Source organism: Dendropsophus ebraccatus, chromosome 8 (genome assembly GCF_027789765.1).
Source record: "Dendropsophus ebraccatus isolate aDenEbr1 chromosome 8, aDenEbr1.pat, whole genome shotgun sequence".
Lineage (NCBI taxonomy): Eukaryota > Metazoa > Chordata > Amphibia > Anura > Hylidae > Dendropsophus > Dendropsophus ebraccatus.
This window is the reverse complement of record NC_091461.1, coordinates 8338179-8355702: the sequence shown is the minus strand read 5'-3', so window position 1 is coordinate 8355702 and position 17524 is coordinate 8338179. Positions and strand designations below refer to the sequence as shown.

Sequence of the window (17524 nt, the reverse complement as noted above, 5' to 3'; positions counted from 1 at the left end):
CACGCCCCTCCTTATATTCACAGGACACGCTCCTCCTTACACTCACAGGACACACCCCTCATTATATTCACAGGACACACTCCTTATTCTCGCAGGTCACGCTCCTCCTTATACTCACAGGACACACTCCTCCTTACACTCACAGTACACACTCTTCCTCTGTGTCCCCGCAGGTTACTATTCTTGGAGGAATCCTGGTCGCGGTTCCTGGTTCGTCCAGGCGCTGTGCAGCATTCTCAATGAGCACGGGAAGCAGCTGGAGATCATGCAGATCCTCACCAGAGTCAATTACATGGTGGCCACCAACTTCGAGTCCTGGTCTGACGACCCGCGCTACAGTGAGAAGAAGCAGATCCCGTGCGTGGTGTCCATGCTCACCAAGGAACTGTACTTCTAGACCACGTTCCAGACCCTCGGGGGTCACGTGTATTCAGGGATTCATGGTAAATACAGAAAGCTAGGTCGCAGAGGGGATCCCCAAGATCCCTCCAGGAACCTCAACATTTCCTTATGTCCGTACAACGTGATCATGTCCGTCTTATCTAAGTTCTGTGAACTCCACTGCTGATGTTAAAGGGAAAAGTGTCTCCACCATGTGGACCACAGAGCAGACCCCAGTGGAGTGCCCCTATAAATACTCAATCCTCCTGTTCTGTCATCTCTGGGAGAGCTGGGTGACCGCTGGTGGCGGCTATTATGGCTCTTACAGGGGTGGTCACCCAGCTCTTTCATAGACAGAACCTGACAGAAGAGAATGACTCAGAGACTTACAGTAACTGGGGGAGCTGTGTGTGGAGGTGGGGCACACCTTTAAGCCCCACACCCTCTTCCACATATTTGGGGTAGCCTGTCCGACTACCCCAACATGGTCAGTATTCTAAAAGGTCTATAGAAAAAAATGCTGAAAAGATTCTAGAAACAATGTGATCCGTGATACCACGAGGTATCGCTCAGCTGCATCGCTTAGACACATATCCGGTTTCCCCCTTCCTGCAGAAAACAGCAAAGTGTTTTATAAAATTGGTTTTAATAAAAACTTTTATCTTATTCTAAATGTTTTATTCTTCCTATAATCACCCTGAGAGGCGATCTCTGCTGTGTACAGTCACATACAGTATCATACCATATAAGAGGTGCTATAGGAGTGGGGGACAGGATTTACCAGCCTGATATGTCTACTATAATACTACCCCTATAGGAATATAACTACTATAATACTGCCCCTATATACAAGAATATAACTACTATAATACTGCTCCCTATATACAGGAATATAACTACTATAATACTGCTCCTATATACAAGAATATAACTACTATAATACTGCTCCTATATACAGGAATATAACTACTATAATACTGCCCCTATATACAAGAATATAACTACTATAATACTGCTCCTATATACAGGAATATAACTACTATAATCCAAAAAGCAAGAAAAAGTATTCAGCACTCACCGATGACTGTGAATCAGGCTTGTTTCTTTATTTCACATAAATGTGCAGGCAGGGGGGAGGAGGGTGCGTGGCGTGTCTCAAATGGCGACGGCCGTTTCTGGCCTCTCGGGCCTGTCGTCTAGCCAGGAGCATGCGCCGTGTAACAAAGGGAAGTGTTAAGTAGACACAGGTAACACACGTGCTCAGTGGTATTTAAAAAAGATATCTAGACAATAAAACGTTACAAAAATACTGTCAGATCATTTCGCTCGTTCAGGCCGAGTGGGCCTGTGGCCTCCAGACTCGCAATCCATAAAGACTCTCTTCTCAGGAGTGTCTGGTGCTGGTCTATGCCGTGAGCTTTGAGATTAACCCTCTCTAGACCTAAAAACTTCAACACCCTGGTGTCGCCCCCGTGCTCCTTGCGGATGTGATCTATCAGGCGCGGTACCCCTTTGCCTGTACGTACGGAGTATGCATGCTCCTTATATCTATTCCAGAGGGGCCGCTTAGTCTTGCCTATATAAAATCTTTTGCACGGGCAAACCAGGGCATATACCGTGTATGTGGTTCTGCAGGTAATAAAATCTTTGATAAAACAATCTTTACCCCCTAAATGAATGTATGCCGTACTAAGCATCTGCGGACAGTAATTACATTGTCCACATTTATGATTGCCTTCCGGGAGAGATGCATTGAGCCAGTGCGTTTTTTGCTTGATGGCATGGTCTGAATTGTTACTGAGCGCATCCCCTATCGTTCTATTTTTTCTATGCGTAATACACGGTTTACGACTAGCTATTGTACTCAGATCAGGATCATTTTCTAAAAGGAACCAATGGCGATTAATGGCTTGTCTAATAACATCGTTGAGTGGTGAATTTTGGAATATAAACATGAACCTTTTCTCTGAGGTTGTTTTATTGTTTTGGGTTGTAGGATTTAAGAGTCTAGTCCTGTCTTGACTGGCAGCCCGATTATAGGCATTCTGTATTATACCCCTAGGGTACCCCCTGTGTGTAAGTCTCTTCTCCAGATCGCCAGCTTGGGCCCTAAAACTATCATCATAGTTATTAACCCTCCGCAGGCGCAACATTTGCCCATACGGTATTGCTTTTTTAACAACAGTGGGGTGAGAGCTGGCGAAGTGGAGAAGGGAGTTACACGCAGTGGGTTTTCTATACACAGAGGTTTTAATACCATCTTCTACCACTTCAACGAGTACATCTAAAAACTCAAGTGTGGGGCCCCCAAATTTATATGTGAAGAACATATTTCTATTGTTCTGACAATTAAGGTAGTCCACAAAGCCACAGAAGCTATCGTAGGAGCCCCCCCATGCAACAAAAATGTCATCGACATACCGATGGTACCCCTTAATGCATGTAATAAAGGGGTTTTGGGATACATATACCAAGTCATGCTCAAGTTTTGCCAAGAACAGGTTGGCATACGTACAGGAGACCGGCGTGCCCATGGCAGTGCCGATCTCCTGTCGATGCCACCTGCCCTCGAACTGAAATACATTGTTTCTCAAAATAAAGAGAAGGGCCTCTCTGACAAAATTACGCAGGACAATAGGGTTACCACCACGTTCCAGAAACCAATCCACAGCCTCCACACCCGCATCGTGAGGGATGCGGGTGTAGAGGCTCTCTACGTCTATAGAGGTAAGGGCCATGCCCGCCTCCCAATGGATGTCATTTATGACTCTCAGAAATTCCCCTGAATCCTTAACATACGAGGGAGTGTGTTCGAGGATGGGTCTGAGGATCCAATCTACGTATTGGGATAATCCCTCTGTCACAGAGTTAATGGCCGAGACAATAGGGCGCCCAGGTGGCTTCTCCAAGGATTTATGGATTTTAGGGAGAAAGTACCACCTGGGCGCCCTAGGGGAGTCGGGCATAAGTCTTTCTGCCGTTTTTTTATCAAGGGCTCCTGCAGCTACATGCTTATTAAGTAGTGATCTGAGGTCCTCTTTAATTTTATTCATAGGATCCTTAGTCAGGATAGAATATGTTTCTCTATCATTAAGCTGCCTCTGCGCTTCCGTTGTATAGTAGGTTTTAGACATGATTACTGCGGCTCCCCCTTTATCTGCCCTGCTGACCACCAGGTCAGGTCTAGATTTAAGCCAGTTGAGGGCGCGGCTTTCTCTCAGTGTGAGGTTCCTAGTAGGCTGAGGATATGTCAGAGCTTTCACGTCCCGGGTCACTAACTTATGAAAAAGATCCAGGGCGCTACCTGGTGTGACCTGGGGCGTAAAAGTCGATTGTTTGCCACCTCTAAAACCCTCCTGTTGAGTATTGTGTGGGGTATTGGAAGGGGTTGGATTGTGCATCATGAACTGAAGGCAAGCAATTTCTTGCTCATTACTGCCTTCTGGTGGTATAAACCCAAGTGGTCCGATAGAACCTCTAGCTACCGGAACTTTTTGCTGCGAATGAAATTTATTAATGGCAAAATGTTTAGTCAGGTTGATCTTCCTGATAGCCTTGAATAGGTCAATATCAAATTCCGAGGCCGAAAAGTTCACTGTGAGACCATAGTTCAGTCCTTTCGCAAGGAGCGACTCCACATCCTTGTCGATGGGTACTCCAGATATATTGATTACGCTTGGGGGGTAGGGCGTTTCCTCCATGTAACCTGTTTGCGCTTCCTGGGAGCTCTTCCTCCTTGACCGGTGCTTTCTGCCCCCTCTTCGGTAGCTCCCCCTAAAGGGCGAGGGTTGCGGTCCGATATTCCTGAGGGTCCTCCTACTGCTCCTTTTGATGAATCATCTGATGTGCTCATATCTGATTCGGTTGTTCCAGTCTCATATGCACTCCTATATCCACTTTTTTGTTTGCCTCTCCCAAACCCTTTTTTCTTGCGGCTCCAGTCAAAGATAAGGTCATTCTCATAGTCCAACTTGTCACGCATGTATTTATCCTTCTTATGTTCTTTCAATTCCGCTTGGAGAGTGATGAGCTTTTTCTCTAGTTTAGAGAGAAAATTATGCACTTGACTCTCAGGTAGCCTTGTTTTATATTCTGATTTAGCTCTGCATAATTCAGTAAGTATCAATTCATACTCCTTGCGGTTTCGCTGCAAGGTGAGTACCAGCAAGTTCATAGCGTGGGAAAGGTGCGCTTCACGCCATTGAGCAATAAACTCTTTGTCATCTAAATACTGGGTGGGTGATTTGTAGGTTCTGAATCCTCTTGGGACTCTACCACTATCCTTATAGGCCTGCAGAAAGTGTATGGTCCAGAATAAACGGGTTTCTTTCTCAGCCAAGGTAGTGATCTTATGTTCCAACGTTTTATTGCTAATGACCTGTACAGATTCCTTCATGTTACAGGACGCGAAAAACACTTCCGCACCCTCTCTCCCTGCAAGGAGAGCCTCCTCAGCCTGTGTGTTAACTTCCATGTGTGCCTCCATAGAGGATGGTAACCCGGCGTGCACGCGGTAGAGGGAGAGACCGATATAGTATGTGGAGAGTGAGAGACCTCAGCACTGCCGATGGATATATCGAACAACCAGTAATATGTGGCACGGATCTAGGCAGTAGGAGTGACCCCCTGAAAACAAAGGTAGCCTTGGCGGTGGTGCACGGATACTGACAATAGTAAAATACAGTCCAAAAAGCAAGAAAAAGTATTCAGCACTCACCGATGACTGTGAATCAGGCTTGTTTCTTTCTTTTTTTAAATACCACTGAGCACGTGTGTTACCTGTGTCTACTTAACACTTCCCTTTGTTACACGGCGCATGCTCCTGGCTAGACGACAGGCCCGAGAGGCCAGAAACGGCCGTCGCCATTTGAGACACGCCACGCACCCTCCTCCCCCCTGCCTGCACATTTATGTGAAATAAAGAAACAAGCCTGATTCACAGTCATCGGTGAGTGCTGAATACTTTTTCTTGCTTTTTGGACTGTATTTTACTATTGTCAGTATCCGTGCACCACCGCCAAGGCTACCTTTGTTTTCAGGGGGTCACTCCTACTGCCTAGATCCGTGCCACATATTACTGGTTGTTCGATATATCCATCGGCAGTGCTGAGGTCTCTCACTCTCCACATACTATAACTACTATAATACTGCTCCTATATACAAGAATATAACTACTATAATACTGCTCCTATATACAGGAATATAACTACTATAATACTGCTCCTATATACAAGAATATAACTACTATAATACTGCCCCTATATACAGGAATATAACTACTATAATACTGCTCCTATATACAAGAATATAACTACTATAATACTGCTCCTATATACAAGAATATAACTACTATAATACTGCTCCTATATACAGGAATATAACTACTATAATACTGCTCCTATATACAGGAATATAACTACTATAATACTGCTCCTATATACAGGAATATAACTACCATAATACTGCTCCTATATACAAGAATATAACTACTATAATACTGCTCCTATATACAGGAATATAACTACTATAATACTGCTCCTATATACAAGAATATAACTACTATAATACTGCTCCTATATACAGGAATATAACTACTATAATACTGCCCCCTATATACAAGAATATAACTACTATAATACTGCTCCTATATACAAGAATATAACTACTATAATACTGCTCCCTATATACAGAGATATAACTACTATAATACTGCTCCCTATATACAGAGATATAACTACTATAATACTGCTCCCTATATACAGAGATATAACTACTATAATCTGGAGTAGAGAGAGCGGTTGCCGGCACCACGTAAAACACAGACGTCTCGGACCACTGAAAGTGGCAACACGTAGCTCCCACGTTATAAAACAGACCCTTGGAGGTGCTCAACTCAATTGCAGAAAAACGCACAGTGTGAATACTGATAAGGAAAAACAGAAGTTGGCACTCACCGCTTGGGGTCGTGAAAGTCCTTTATTCAGAGGAACGTGGTACACTCAGCTAGGAAGGGGGAAGGTGGTAGAGGCAGAGAGCGTCACTAGTGCAACAAACGTTTTCGCCCTATGTCGGGCTTTGTCTGGTTGTGACTACACCACAACCAGACGAAGCCTGACATAGGGCGAAAACGTTCGTTGCACTAGTGACGCTCTCTGCCTCTACCACCTTCCCCCTTCCTAGCTGAGTGTACCACGTTCCTCTGAATAAAGGACTTTCACGACCCCAAGCGGTGAGTGCCAACTTCTGTTTTTCCTTATCAGTATATAACTACTATAATACTGCCCCTATATACAAGAATATAACTACTATAATACTGCTCCTATATACTGGAATATAACTACTATAATACTGCTCCTATATACAGGAATATAACTACTATAATACTGCTCCTATATACAGGAATATAACTACTATAATACTGCTCCCTATATACAGGGATATAACTACTATAATACTGCTCCTATATACAGGAATATAACTACTATAAGCACAAGCAAATAGATGTGTTGGCACTATCAGTAACCCGTAATTTGTATGGAGCTGTTTGTGTATTCAGGTTAAGTGACTTTGTGAGATAAGAAGCGTTGTAGTCTTTGTTGACTGAGTAATCTCAGTGACATTCATGCATCATAGTGGTGCTCAGCGTATATGAGAAAGCAATTCATTTAATCAGCACAAGCCATTGAGGAAGTAAAGACCAGCGGCACTCACCGGGTTGATGCAGTGATGATGATTTATTGGTAAGATGTCATCTTGCAGATAAGCTCAGGGCAGGGGGAGACAGGTCCAGAGGTGCTGTGCACCGTGGCGACGGCCGTTTCGCGGGCTAACTTTCCCGCTTCGTCTAGGCTAGACGAAGCGGGAAAGTTAGCCCGCAAAACGGCCGTCGCCACGGTGCACAGCACCTCTGGACCTGTCTCCCCCTGCCCTGAGCTTCTCTGCAAGATGACATCTTACCAATAAATCATCATCACTGCATCAACCCGGTGAGTGCCGCTGGTCTTTACTTCCTCAATGGCTTGTGCTGATATAACTACTATAATACTGCTCCTATATACAGAAATATAACTACTATAATCTCTAAAGCAGAATGCGGTCGGCACCACTGACGCTGTGATAGCAGGAGGGTATGCAGTGACACAGAAATTCCAACGGGGTGCTCCGTACAACAGAAGAATGTGTAATATAAACAGTGAAGACAGAGGTCCGGGCACTCACCGATCTTCAGGAATCTTTATTCAGGCACAGTATACATCAGGGAAGGGAGGACAGGTGAAAGTGCGGGCGTACGCTACCCCAGGACAGCTGTTTCCCGGCTGATTGCCGCTTCCTCAAGCTAGGGTATCAGGTAGGTGATACCCTAGCTTGAGGAAGCGGCAATCAGCCGGGAAACAGCTGTCCTGGGGTAGCGTACGCCCGCACTTTCACCTGTCCTCCCTTCCCTGATGTATACTGTGCCTGAATAAAGATTCCTGTAGATCGGTGAGTGCCCGGACCTCTGTCTTCACTGTTTATATAACTACTATAATACTGCTCCTATATACAAGAATATAACTACTATAATACTGCTCCTATATACAGGAATATAACTACTATTATACTGCTCCTATGTACAGGAATATAACTACTATAATACTGCTCCTATATACAGGAATATAACTACTATAATACTGCTCCCTATATACAGGGATATAACTACTATAATACTGCTCCTATATACAGGAATATAACTACTATAATACTGCTCCTATATACAAGAATATAACTACTATAATACTGCTCCTATATACAGGAATATAACTACTATTATACTGCTCCTATGTACAGGAATATAACTACTATAATACTGCTCCTATATACAGGAATATAACTACTATAAAACTGCCCCCTATATACAAGATAACTACTATAATAAATATAATCTTATTTGTTTACTCTGGAGATACTTGTGGTAGGCAGTAGATCATACAGCTTTGCCTTGATATAAGACTTTACACTTGATAAAACACTAAAATACTTTAGGATCCAGATCTGTACTAAGAGCAGAGAGAGGGTGGTACAGTCGTGCCAAGTGAGTTGCGTGCTGAAAAGTAGAAGAGAGGATCAGAGGAGCAGAGAGGAGGATGTCGAGAGATTCCCAACCCAAGTAGTACTGTGTTCTGCCGGAACTTCGGAGGTAGAAATAGAAGAATACTTGAGAGTACAGAGAATACTTGTGCCTGTGTTTTGACTCTTTGGTCTTTGCACCACCTATTGCCCACCAGTGTCGAGTGACCTGTCCTAGAGGGTGACACAAGCCCCAGACCTTGTTACCTGGGATGAGCGGAATGCTGAGGGTTCCCTGCTTACACCCATGCTGCGAGATAGAGTTCATAGGCTTCTAGAAACTTTGCTCTATCTGGATCAGTTCCTTTACTTTTCTTTACGGATACTGACCTGCACTGTGTCTCTCCTTGTCCTCGGCGTGGGTTGAGATGATCTCTGACTTGTCTTTTCTATTGAAGGGTTTAAAACTGCATAGTGCTGAGTGGAGTTACTTGAGAAGAAACTGTAGGGAACGTCCTACCTCTATAGACAGTCTAAAGACAAAAGCACCTACACCTACTTCTTCTACCCATGTGTCTTCCTTCCTACAGCGCATGTAAGGTGTGCTGTGAGTGGGTGAGGAGTGCGTATGTGAAAAGTAAAGAGAGAGATGATAGGTGAGAAGAAGAAAGAACTATCATTGGCGTACAGACCCATGTGGTGCACAAATAAACAATAACTAGAGATGAGCGAACCAGGTTCGGGTTCGAGTCAATCTGAACCTGAACTTTCGGAATTTGATTAGCAGGGGCTGCTGAACTTGGAAAAAGCTCTAAGGTTGTCTGGAAAACATGGATACAGCCAATGACTATATCCATGTTTTCTACATAGCCTTAGAGCTTTATCCAAGTTCAGCAGCCACCGCTAATCAAATGCCGAAGGTTTGGGTTCGCATGCTCCAGGTTCGCTCATCTCTAACAATAATCCTTTGAGTGTGCAATAACTGAGTATACACACTTGCAATGACGACATCTTGTGGCGAAACTCTGGTACTACTACATCACCACTTACAGTTAAATATACAGACTTTCACGAAGGGTGTAACCAATAGCAACACCTGTGGTGGGAAACCACATACATACTCTGGGGTGTCAGTATTTATACACTTGCACTGTTGGACATATACTTGGACTCTTGTGTGTCAGTCTAATCTCTTATCTTAGATGTGGTGCGGAGCTGCCCGTCATTTTACTGGGCCGGATATAACTAGTAATAACATAGCACAAGGGATTAGGGACTGATAAAACAAGGAAAGGGTAAATCAGGTTACAGAGATTTATAGCCGTCATAGCAGACTGATCCTGTGTGAGCCCTGCTGAGATGTCAGGTACCTAGTATATGTATATGTACTGTATATGATATAGAATGTGCCAGTGTTTACTGCAGCCCCAACATTGGAAGTATTTCCTGTATCTGCAGATATTATCCAGACTACATGAGGTATATAGACAATGTGGCGCTGTAGTAGCGGTATCGGACACCAGAAAGCTAGTCGCACTTCCTCCCCGCACGTTGCATGTCATTGTGGTTTTGGCCGCCATAGGGCCACTACGTGAAAACCCGGCCTGGATCTGCATGGTGAAGGTCACTGAAGAATTCTTTGTTTTCTTGGAGAACACCTGCACACGCTGAATTGTTTGCAGAAAACTTTTCTGTGTTTTGTTTCCTCATTGCTTCAGTGTAAGAATAAAGGAGCTTGGCCTGACTCCTAATACAACAGTTCTGGGCCTCTACGCAAATGTCACAACAAGTGCTACACTGTATCAGACGTATACGGCTCGATTCAGACATGGCAGAAAAAAATATATTCCAGTGAGTTTTCCCAAATGCAGGTGATATTCTACCTGTGGGTATCAAAGCTCATTGATGTTTACCCTATAAGATATACAATGTCACAGTAGGGGAAATTCTGTCACAAAAGCACTGTGGAACCTCAGGGGCGGGGCATAACACAGACAGCCTCTCTTTGGTGATCTATGAAGCTGAGGCTCCGCCCCTGCAGACCCTGCACTAGGTATTTCAGAGTCAGTTTTGCCCTTAGCCTTTCTTGACAAAGTCTGATGAGCTACTAAAGGATATAAAAGAGAGACCCCCCGACCACAGACCCTGCGGTGCTCCAGTGCTCGGATATCAGATCAGTTCCTACCGTAACATTCTGGATTAACAGAAGATTGATAAACAAAGTGGCAGGTGTATGGAACGCTACTAGAGTGTTACTGTATTACTGCTGCTCGGGGACATGGTGGTCTCAGGACTGTCTGGCCAGGTGTACGGGACCTCACTTTTTCTAATCCAGCCAACACAATGTTACTCATCTCCTTAGATCTCTGCAGAATTTCGGGCCAGGTTGTTGCTATTTCTGACTCCTCGAGCCTCGGACTTTTACATTTCTCTTTGTTCTGTAAGTGACTGAGAAGCAGATTCACTCTGTGAGATTCCCCTCCGGTCGCTCAGCAGCCTCAAACATTGTCAACAAAAAGTCACCGATCAGTCACCCGAGGGGAAAGGTTCTCAGTCTGCGTCACTTAATATGTAAGATGATGATTGTTACATTACATAATCCGGGTGACACCTAACCGAGACCTGACACGATGTATGACACCGGCCGTTCTGTGACCCCTACTACAGTCATCACAGGAAAATAATGTACATAATAGTGAGCGCAGCTCTGGAGTATAACTCGGGATCAGTAATGTAATTTATGTACATAGTGACCCCACCAGCAGAATAGTGAGTGCAGCTCTGGAGTATAATACAGGATGTAACTCAGGATCCATAATGTAATGTATGTACACAGTGACCCCACCAACAGAATAGTGAGTGCAGCTCTGGAGTATAATAGAGGCTGTAACTCAGGATAAGTACAGGATCAGTAATGTAATGTATGCACCCATTGACTGTATATAACATGCCGGGTAGTCGGGGTTGCCCATTGAGCCCACTGTCGTACGTGTTTGCAATTGATCCATTCCTTAGGAGGATTGATTGTGGACCGTTGACAGGGGTGAGAATGGACTTGGCGGTGCCGGATTCCACTCTGAGGGTGGTAGCGTACGCCGATGATGTCACCATATTCGTCTCCTCGCAAGAGGAGGTGCAGTGTGTGATGTCAGAGGTGGAGCGCTACTCAGAGGCATCTGGGTCCAAGATCAACCAGGATAGGTGTGAGAGTCTCTGGCTGGGAGGTGGAGATCCTGGATTTGATCTCCCGGACACCCTTCCAGAGCCCCAGGAGTCTGCAAAGGTCCTCAACATCGAATTTGGCCAAGGGGATTACCCCAAACAAAACTGGGACAGCAGGCTTAAAGGGGTATTCCCCCCAAAATTATTTTTGCATGAATACGTTGCCCACCCATAGCTTTCTATCTTTCCAATATAAACTTATTATGGATTCTGGACAGTTTTGCTGTTATCTAGATGCATTCACCCCCCCACCAAATGCAGAGAATCATCAGCTCTCAGTCCAACCCTGACACGCTCCCTGCTCCTGGCCCGCACCCTCCGAGACGGCATCACGTGTCCTCAGTCTCTTCAATGGGCCGGGTTAGCGCTTCTACCCCAGTCCACTGAAGAGAGGGAGGATAGTGAGATAGTCACAGCCGCTGCTGCTGTTCACTGTCTGCCTCACTAACAGCACCCAGAGCTCACCCGCCCCGCACCCGGTATCCCCCCACCCCCCGCAGCTCACCCGTTGGCCTGTGAGTGCAGCCCCCCCTCCCCACAGCAATCTCCCGCATCGCCACCCCCACACCAGCGTCTCACGATCAGTGGCCGGGTGAGATGCGGCGGGGGGTTGCTGATGAGATGCGCCCCCACATCATTACATGGTGGGGGCAGGCGGCCGGGGACCGGATCACATGCACTTACATGCCGGCTCTTCTACCTGGGACTCTCCCGGCTCGGGCAGAACTACAACTCCCTGCATGCATGGAGAGAAGGCTGAGCATGCTTGGAGCTGTAGTTCTGCAAGAACTGGGAAAGCCACAGCTTCTGCCGGGTGAGACGCAGGGGGGAGGGATCGGCGATGGAGGGTGGCTGCAGGCTATACTGGGGGGGCACCTAGAGATCGTGCTGTAGGAAGGGGGACGGGGGACGCCGGGAGATCGCTTTGGGGGGTGGGGCTGCACTCACAGGCCAACGGGTAAGCTGCGGGGGGTGGATACGCTCCGGGTGGGGGGATACAGGGTGCGGGGGGAATACCCCTTTAAGATTGCCGCTCAGAAGGTGGATCAGTGGAAGGGTTGGTCTTTGACCCTCAGGGAAAGGGTTAACCTGATCAAAACTTTCCTGATCCCTTTGCTGATATATCTGGGCAGTGTTTGCATTTTGCCAGAGCCGCTCTGGACTCGGGTCTACAGTGTGTTCTTCCAGCTGTTATGGGGGAATAGACTGAACCTAGTCAAGAGGGAGGTTACTTACCGTACGAGGAGACAAGGGGGGTTGTGTATGGTCATTACTTACCGTACGAGGAGACAAGGGGGGTTGTGTATGGTCATTACTTACCGTACGAGGAGACAAGGGGGGTTGTGTATGGTCATTACTTACCGTACGAGGAGACAAGGGGGGTTGTGTATGGTCATTACTTACCGTATGAGGAGACAAGGGGGTTGTGTATGGTCATTACTTACCGTAGGAGACAAGGGGGGTTGTGTATGGTCATTACTTACCGTACGAGGAGACAAGGGGGGTTGTGTATGGTCATTACTTACCTACAAGGAGACAAGGGGGGTTGTGTATGGTCATTACTTCCCGTACGAGGAGACAAGGGGGGTTGTGTATGGTCATTACTTACCGTACGAGGAGACAAGGGGGGTTGTGTATGGTCATTACTTACCGTACGAGGAGACAAGGGGGGTTGTGTATGGTCATTACTTACCGTACGAGGAGACAAGGGGGATTGTGTATGGTCATTACTTACCTACAAGGAGACAAGGGGGGTTGTGTATGGTCATTACTTACCGTACGAGGAGACAAGGGGGGTTGTGTATGGTCATTACTTACCGTAGGAGACAAGGGGGGTTGTGTATGGTCATTACTTACCTAGGAGGAGACAAGGGGGGTTGTGTATGGTCATTACTTACTGTATGAGGAGACAAGGGGGGTTGTGTATGGTCATTACTTACCGTACGAGGAGACAAGGGGGGTTGTGTATGGTCATTACTTACCGTACGAGGAGACAAGGGGGGTTGTGTATGGTCATTACTTACCTAGGAGGAGACAAGGGGGGATTTGTATGGTCATTACTTACCGTACGAGGAGACAAGGGGGGTTGTGGATGGTCATTACTTACCGTACGAGGAGACAAGGGGGGTTGTGTATGGTCATTACTTACCGTAGGAGACAAGGGGGGTTGTGGATGGTCATTACTTACCGTAGGAGACAAGGGGGGTTGTGTATGGTCATTACTTACCGTACGAGGAGACAAGGGGGTTTGTGTATGGTCATTACTTACCGTAGGAGACAAGGGGGGTTGTGTATGGTCATTACTTACCGTATGAGGAGACAAGGGGGGTTGTGTATGGTCATTACTTACCGTATGAGGAGACAAGGGGGGTTGTGTATGGTCATTACTTACCGTACGAGGAGACAAGGGGGGATTTGTATGGTCATTACTTACCTACAAGGAGATAAGGGGGGTTGTGTATGGTCATTACTTACTGTAGGAGGAGACAAGGGGGGTTGTGTATGGTCATTACTTACCGTACATGGAGACAAAGGGGGTTGTGTATGGTCATTACTTACCGTAGGAGACAAGGGGGGTTGTGTATGGTCATTACTTACCGTAGGAGACAAGGGGGGTTGTGTATGGTCATTACTTACCATACGAGGAGACAAGGGGGGTTGTGTATGGTCATTACTTACCGTATGAGGAGACAAGAGGGGATTGTGTATGGTCATTACTTACCGTAGGAGACAAGGGGGGTTGTGTATGGTCATTACTTACCGTATGAGGAGACAAGGGGGGTTGTGTATGGTCATTACTTACCGTACGAGGAGACAAGGGGGGTTGTGTATGGTCATTACTTACCGTATGAGGAGACAAGGGGGGTTGTGTATGGTCATTACTTACCGTAGGAGGAGACAAGGGGGGTTGTGTATGGTCATTACTTACCGTAGGAGACAAGGGGGGTTGTGTATGGTCATTACTTACCTACAAGGAGATAAGGGGGGTTGTGTATGGTCATTACTTACCTACAAGGAGATAAGGGGGGTTGTGTATGGTCATTACTTACCTAGGAGGAGACAAGGGGGGTTGTGTATGGTCATTACTTACTGTATGAGGAGACAAGGGGGTTTGTGTATGGTCATTACTTACTGTATGAGGAGACAAGGGGGGTTGTGTATGGTCATTACTTACCGTATGAGGAGACAAGGGGGGTTGTGTATGGTCATTACTTACCGTACGAGGAGACAAGGGGGGTTGTGTATGGTCATTACTTACCGTACGAGGAGACAAGGGGGGTTGTGTATGGTCATTACTTACCGTAGGAGACAAGGGGGGTTGTGGATGGTCATTACTTACCTACAAGGAGACAAGGGGGGTTGTGGATGGTCATTACTTACCTACAAGGAGATAAGGGGGGTTGTGTATGGTTATTACTTACCTAGGAGACAAGGGGGGTTGTGTATGGTCATTACTTACTGTATGAGGAGACAAGGGGGGTTGTGTATGGTCAACCTTGGTGGCTAGGACCGGAGCACTTTATTCTTAGTCAGCATAGTGGTCAGGTACTAAACATGGAGTGCACGGTGTTTAGTATCGACGCAGCGTAAAATCCTTCCTGTGGATGAGGTGGTTAGGGGCACAGCGCCCCCTGTGGATGAGGTGATTAGGGGCACAGCGCCCCCTGTGGATGAGGTGGTTAGGGGCACAGTGCCCCCTGTGGATGAGGTGGTTAGGGGCACAGAGCCCCCTGTGGATGAGGTGGTTAGGGGCACAGCGCCCCCTGTGGATGAGGTGGTTAGGGGCACAGCGCCCCCTGTGAATGAGGTGTTAGGGGCACAGCGCCCCCTGTGGATGAGGTGTTAAAATATTATATGTATTGTTTAGTTGTAGGTTATTATTTTGTATTGTGTCTTGTTTAGTTGTAGTTTATTTGTGTAATGATGTCTTGTTTAGTTGGTGTTGGTTTGTATAGAATTATGTCTGTGGTATTAGGTTGTGCACAATGCAACTGGGCCAGGGGGTTCACATTTAGTTATTTATATAGGTGTATAGTATATAGTGGTGTATTGTATATAATAGTGTATATAGGTGTATAGTATATAGTGGTGTATTGTATATAGTAGTGTATATAGGTGTGTATATAGTAGTGTATATAGTTTATTAATATGTTTAGATAAATAGTTTATATTGTGTGTATATATTGTATATAGTAGTGTATATAGGTGTGTATATAGTAGTGTATATAGTTTATTAATATGTTTAGCTAAATAGTTTATATTGTGTGTATATATTGTATATTGTATATATTGTGTATATGTGGGATGGGATATAAGTATGAGGGGCTCTAGCGGGGGGTCCGGAGCCTTCCCCGCCCCGGCACAGGGGGTGACAGGTCCTCTAAGATCGCCGCTTAGAAGGTGGATCAGTGGAAGGGTTGGTCTTTAACCCTCAGGCCAGTGTTTGCATTTTGTCAGAACCGCTCTGGACTTGGGTCTACAGTGTGTTCTCCCAGCTGTTATGGAGGAATATGAGGGAGTAAGAGAGGATACTTAGCATCAGGGCTGGGACAAGGTATCTGGGTGGCCTAGGTAGATAAGGCAAATGGTGCTACTTTTGGTAGTTAGGTGCCCCTTTGAGATACCTGTCCTCAGTAGGTACATAGGTGTCATTATTAAAGGGTTTATCCAGCACTACAAAAACATGGCCACTTTTCCCCCTCTCTTGTCTCCAGTTCACGTGTGGTTTGCAATTAAGCTCCATTTACTTCAATGGAACTGAGTTTGAAACCCCACCCAATCTGGAGACAAGAGAGGGGGAAAAGCAGCCATGTTTTTGTAGTGCTGGATAACTCCTTTAAGTATCTGCCCCCGGCGGGGGAACAATGGCTCCTGACATAAGGAGACGGCCACCATTGTGTAGAGCATCACATCTGGGATGGTCATGAATGGTCAGTAATCCCCATAATCCCTGGAACCCAACACCTTCCACCCCCATAGATGACGATTCATAGACCGGTCCTGGGTGTGGCCTTTAGGGACTGCCATTTATGGAAGCTTCAGGCTGTCGGGACATGATGGGAGTTGTAGTTTTGCACACCATTTGGTATTAATACATGTTGATAACCTATAATGGTCGGATAGCAGCTCTATACAATGAATGCAGTGCAGTTACATCCAGTAACTACAGGGGGCGTCTTTTCTGATCACTTTTAATTTATTCACTTTTTGGTCCAGATAATCATGAAGGCTTCTTCCAGCCCGACTTGTTTATAAACACAACCTCGCCATCCCGCTGCCCCTCTGTGCCACCATACATCCCCGTACACAACTGTAACAAACCCTCATCTCTAAAACATATTTATCCTTTGGGTATAAACATGCTCTGGTTCAGTGACAGCAAGCAGAGATCTATCAGTGAAAAAGCTGATAACAGGAAGTAATAATAAGAAAAATAATACACACCCAGTGTCATGTAAGGTTTTGTCTTCAGGAGTAGTGGAGACCATTCCCCTTTGTAGCAGTAGCCGGGAGGAGTCTGCCGTTCCAGGGCTGTGCACGCAGAGTTGTCCAACTGGTTTTCCTTCAGGGCCACAAGAAGGGATCGGTGTCTCCAGATGAGTTCAGAACAACCTGTATCCAGTGTGCGGGGAAAAATCTACAATCCAGCTGCAATAAATTGCTAAGAGACCATAAAGAAGCGCTCCGACTCCTATGCCGCCGGTCTGGTGACTGCCCCATAGATGGTGACAACATGGAGGAGATCTGGCAACAAATAACCGGCTAAACAATCATTGACTATTGTTTATTATTATACAATTAAAGGGGTATTCCGCCTAAACATAACTTTTGATATGTTGCTGCTCATGGTGAGACTAGTAGTTCCTTCCATACT

The 17524-nt window shown here is 45.9% G+C and overlaps 2 protein-coding genes across 3 annotated transcripts in view; one reads left to right on the top strand and one right to left on the bottom strand.

Moving 5' to 3' along the window:
* CASP7 (caspase 7) overlaps nucleotides 1-1047 on the top strand; it is a 40985-nt gene extending 39938 nt beyond the window's left edge. For both annotated transcript variants that reach the window (XM_069979762.1, XM_069979763.1), the window contains one exon: nucleotides 174-1047. In XM_069979762.1, coding sequence (XP_069835863.1) covers nucleotides 174-397 — 224 coding nt within the window. In that variant the 3' untranslated portion in view covers nucleotides 398-1047. The remainder of the gene's footprint in view (nucleotides 1-173) is intronic.
* The window catches only part of NRAP (nebulin related anchoring protein), a 132788-nt gene extending 115627 nt beyond the window's left edge, over nucleotides 1-17161 (bottom strand). Inside the window, exon 1 of the mRNA XM_069979766.1 lies at nucleotides 17095-17161. The gene's annotated coding sequence lies outside the window, so the exon portion shown is untranslated. The remainder of the gene's footprint in view (nucleotides 1-17094) is intronic.
* Between the last annotated feature and the right edge of the window lie 363 nt (nucleotides 17162-17524).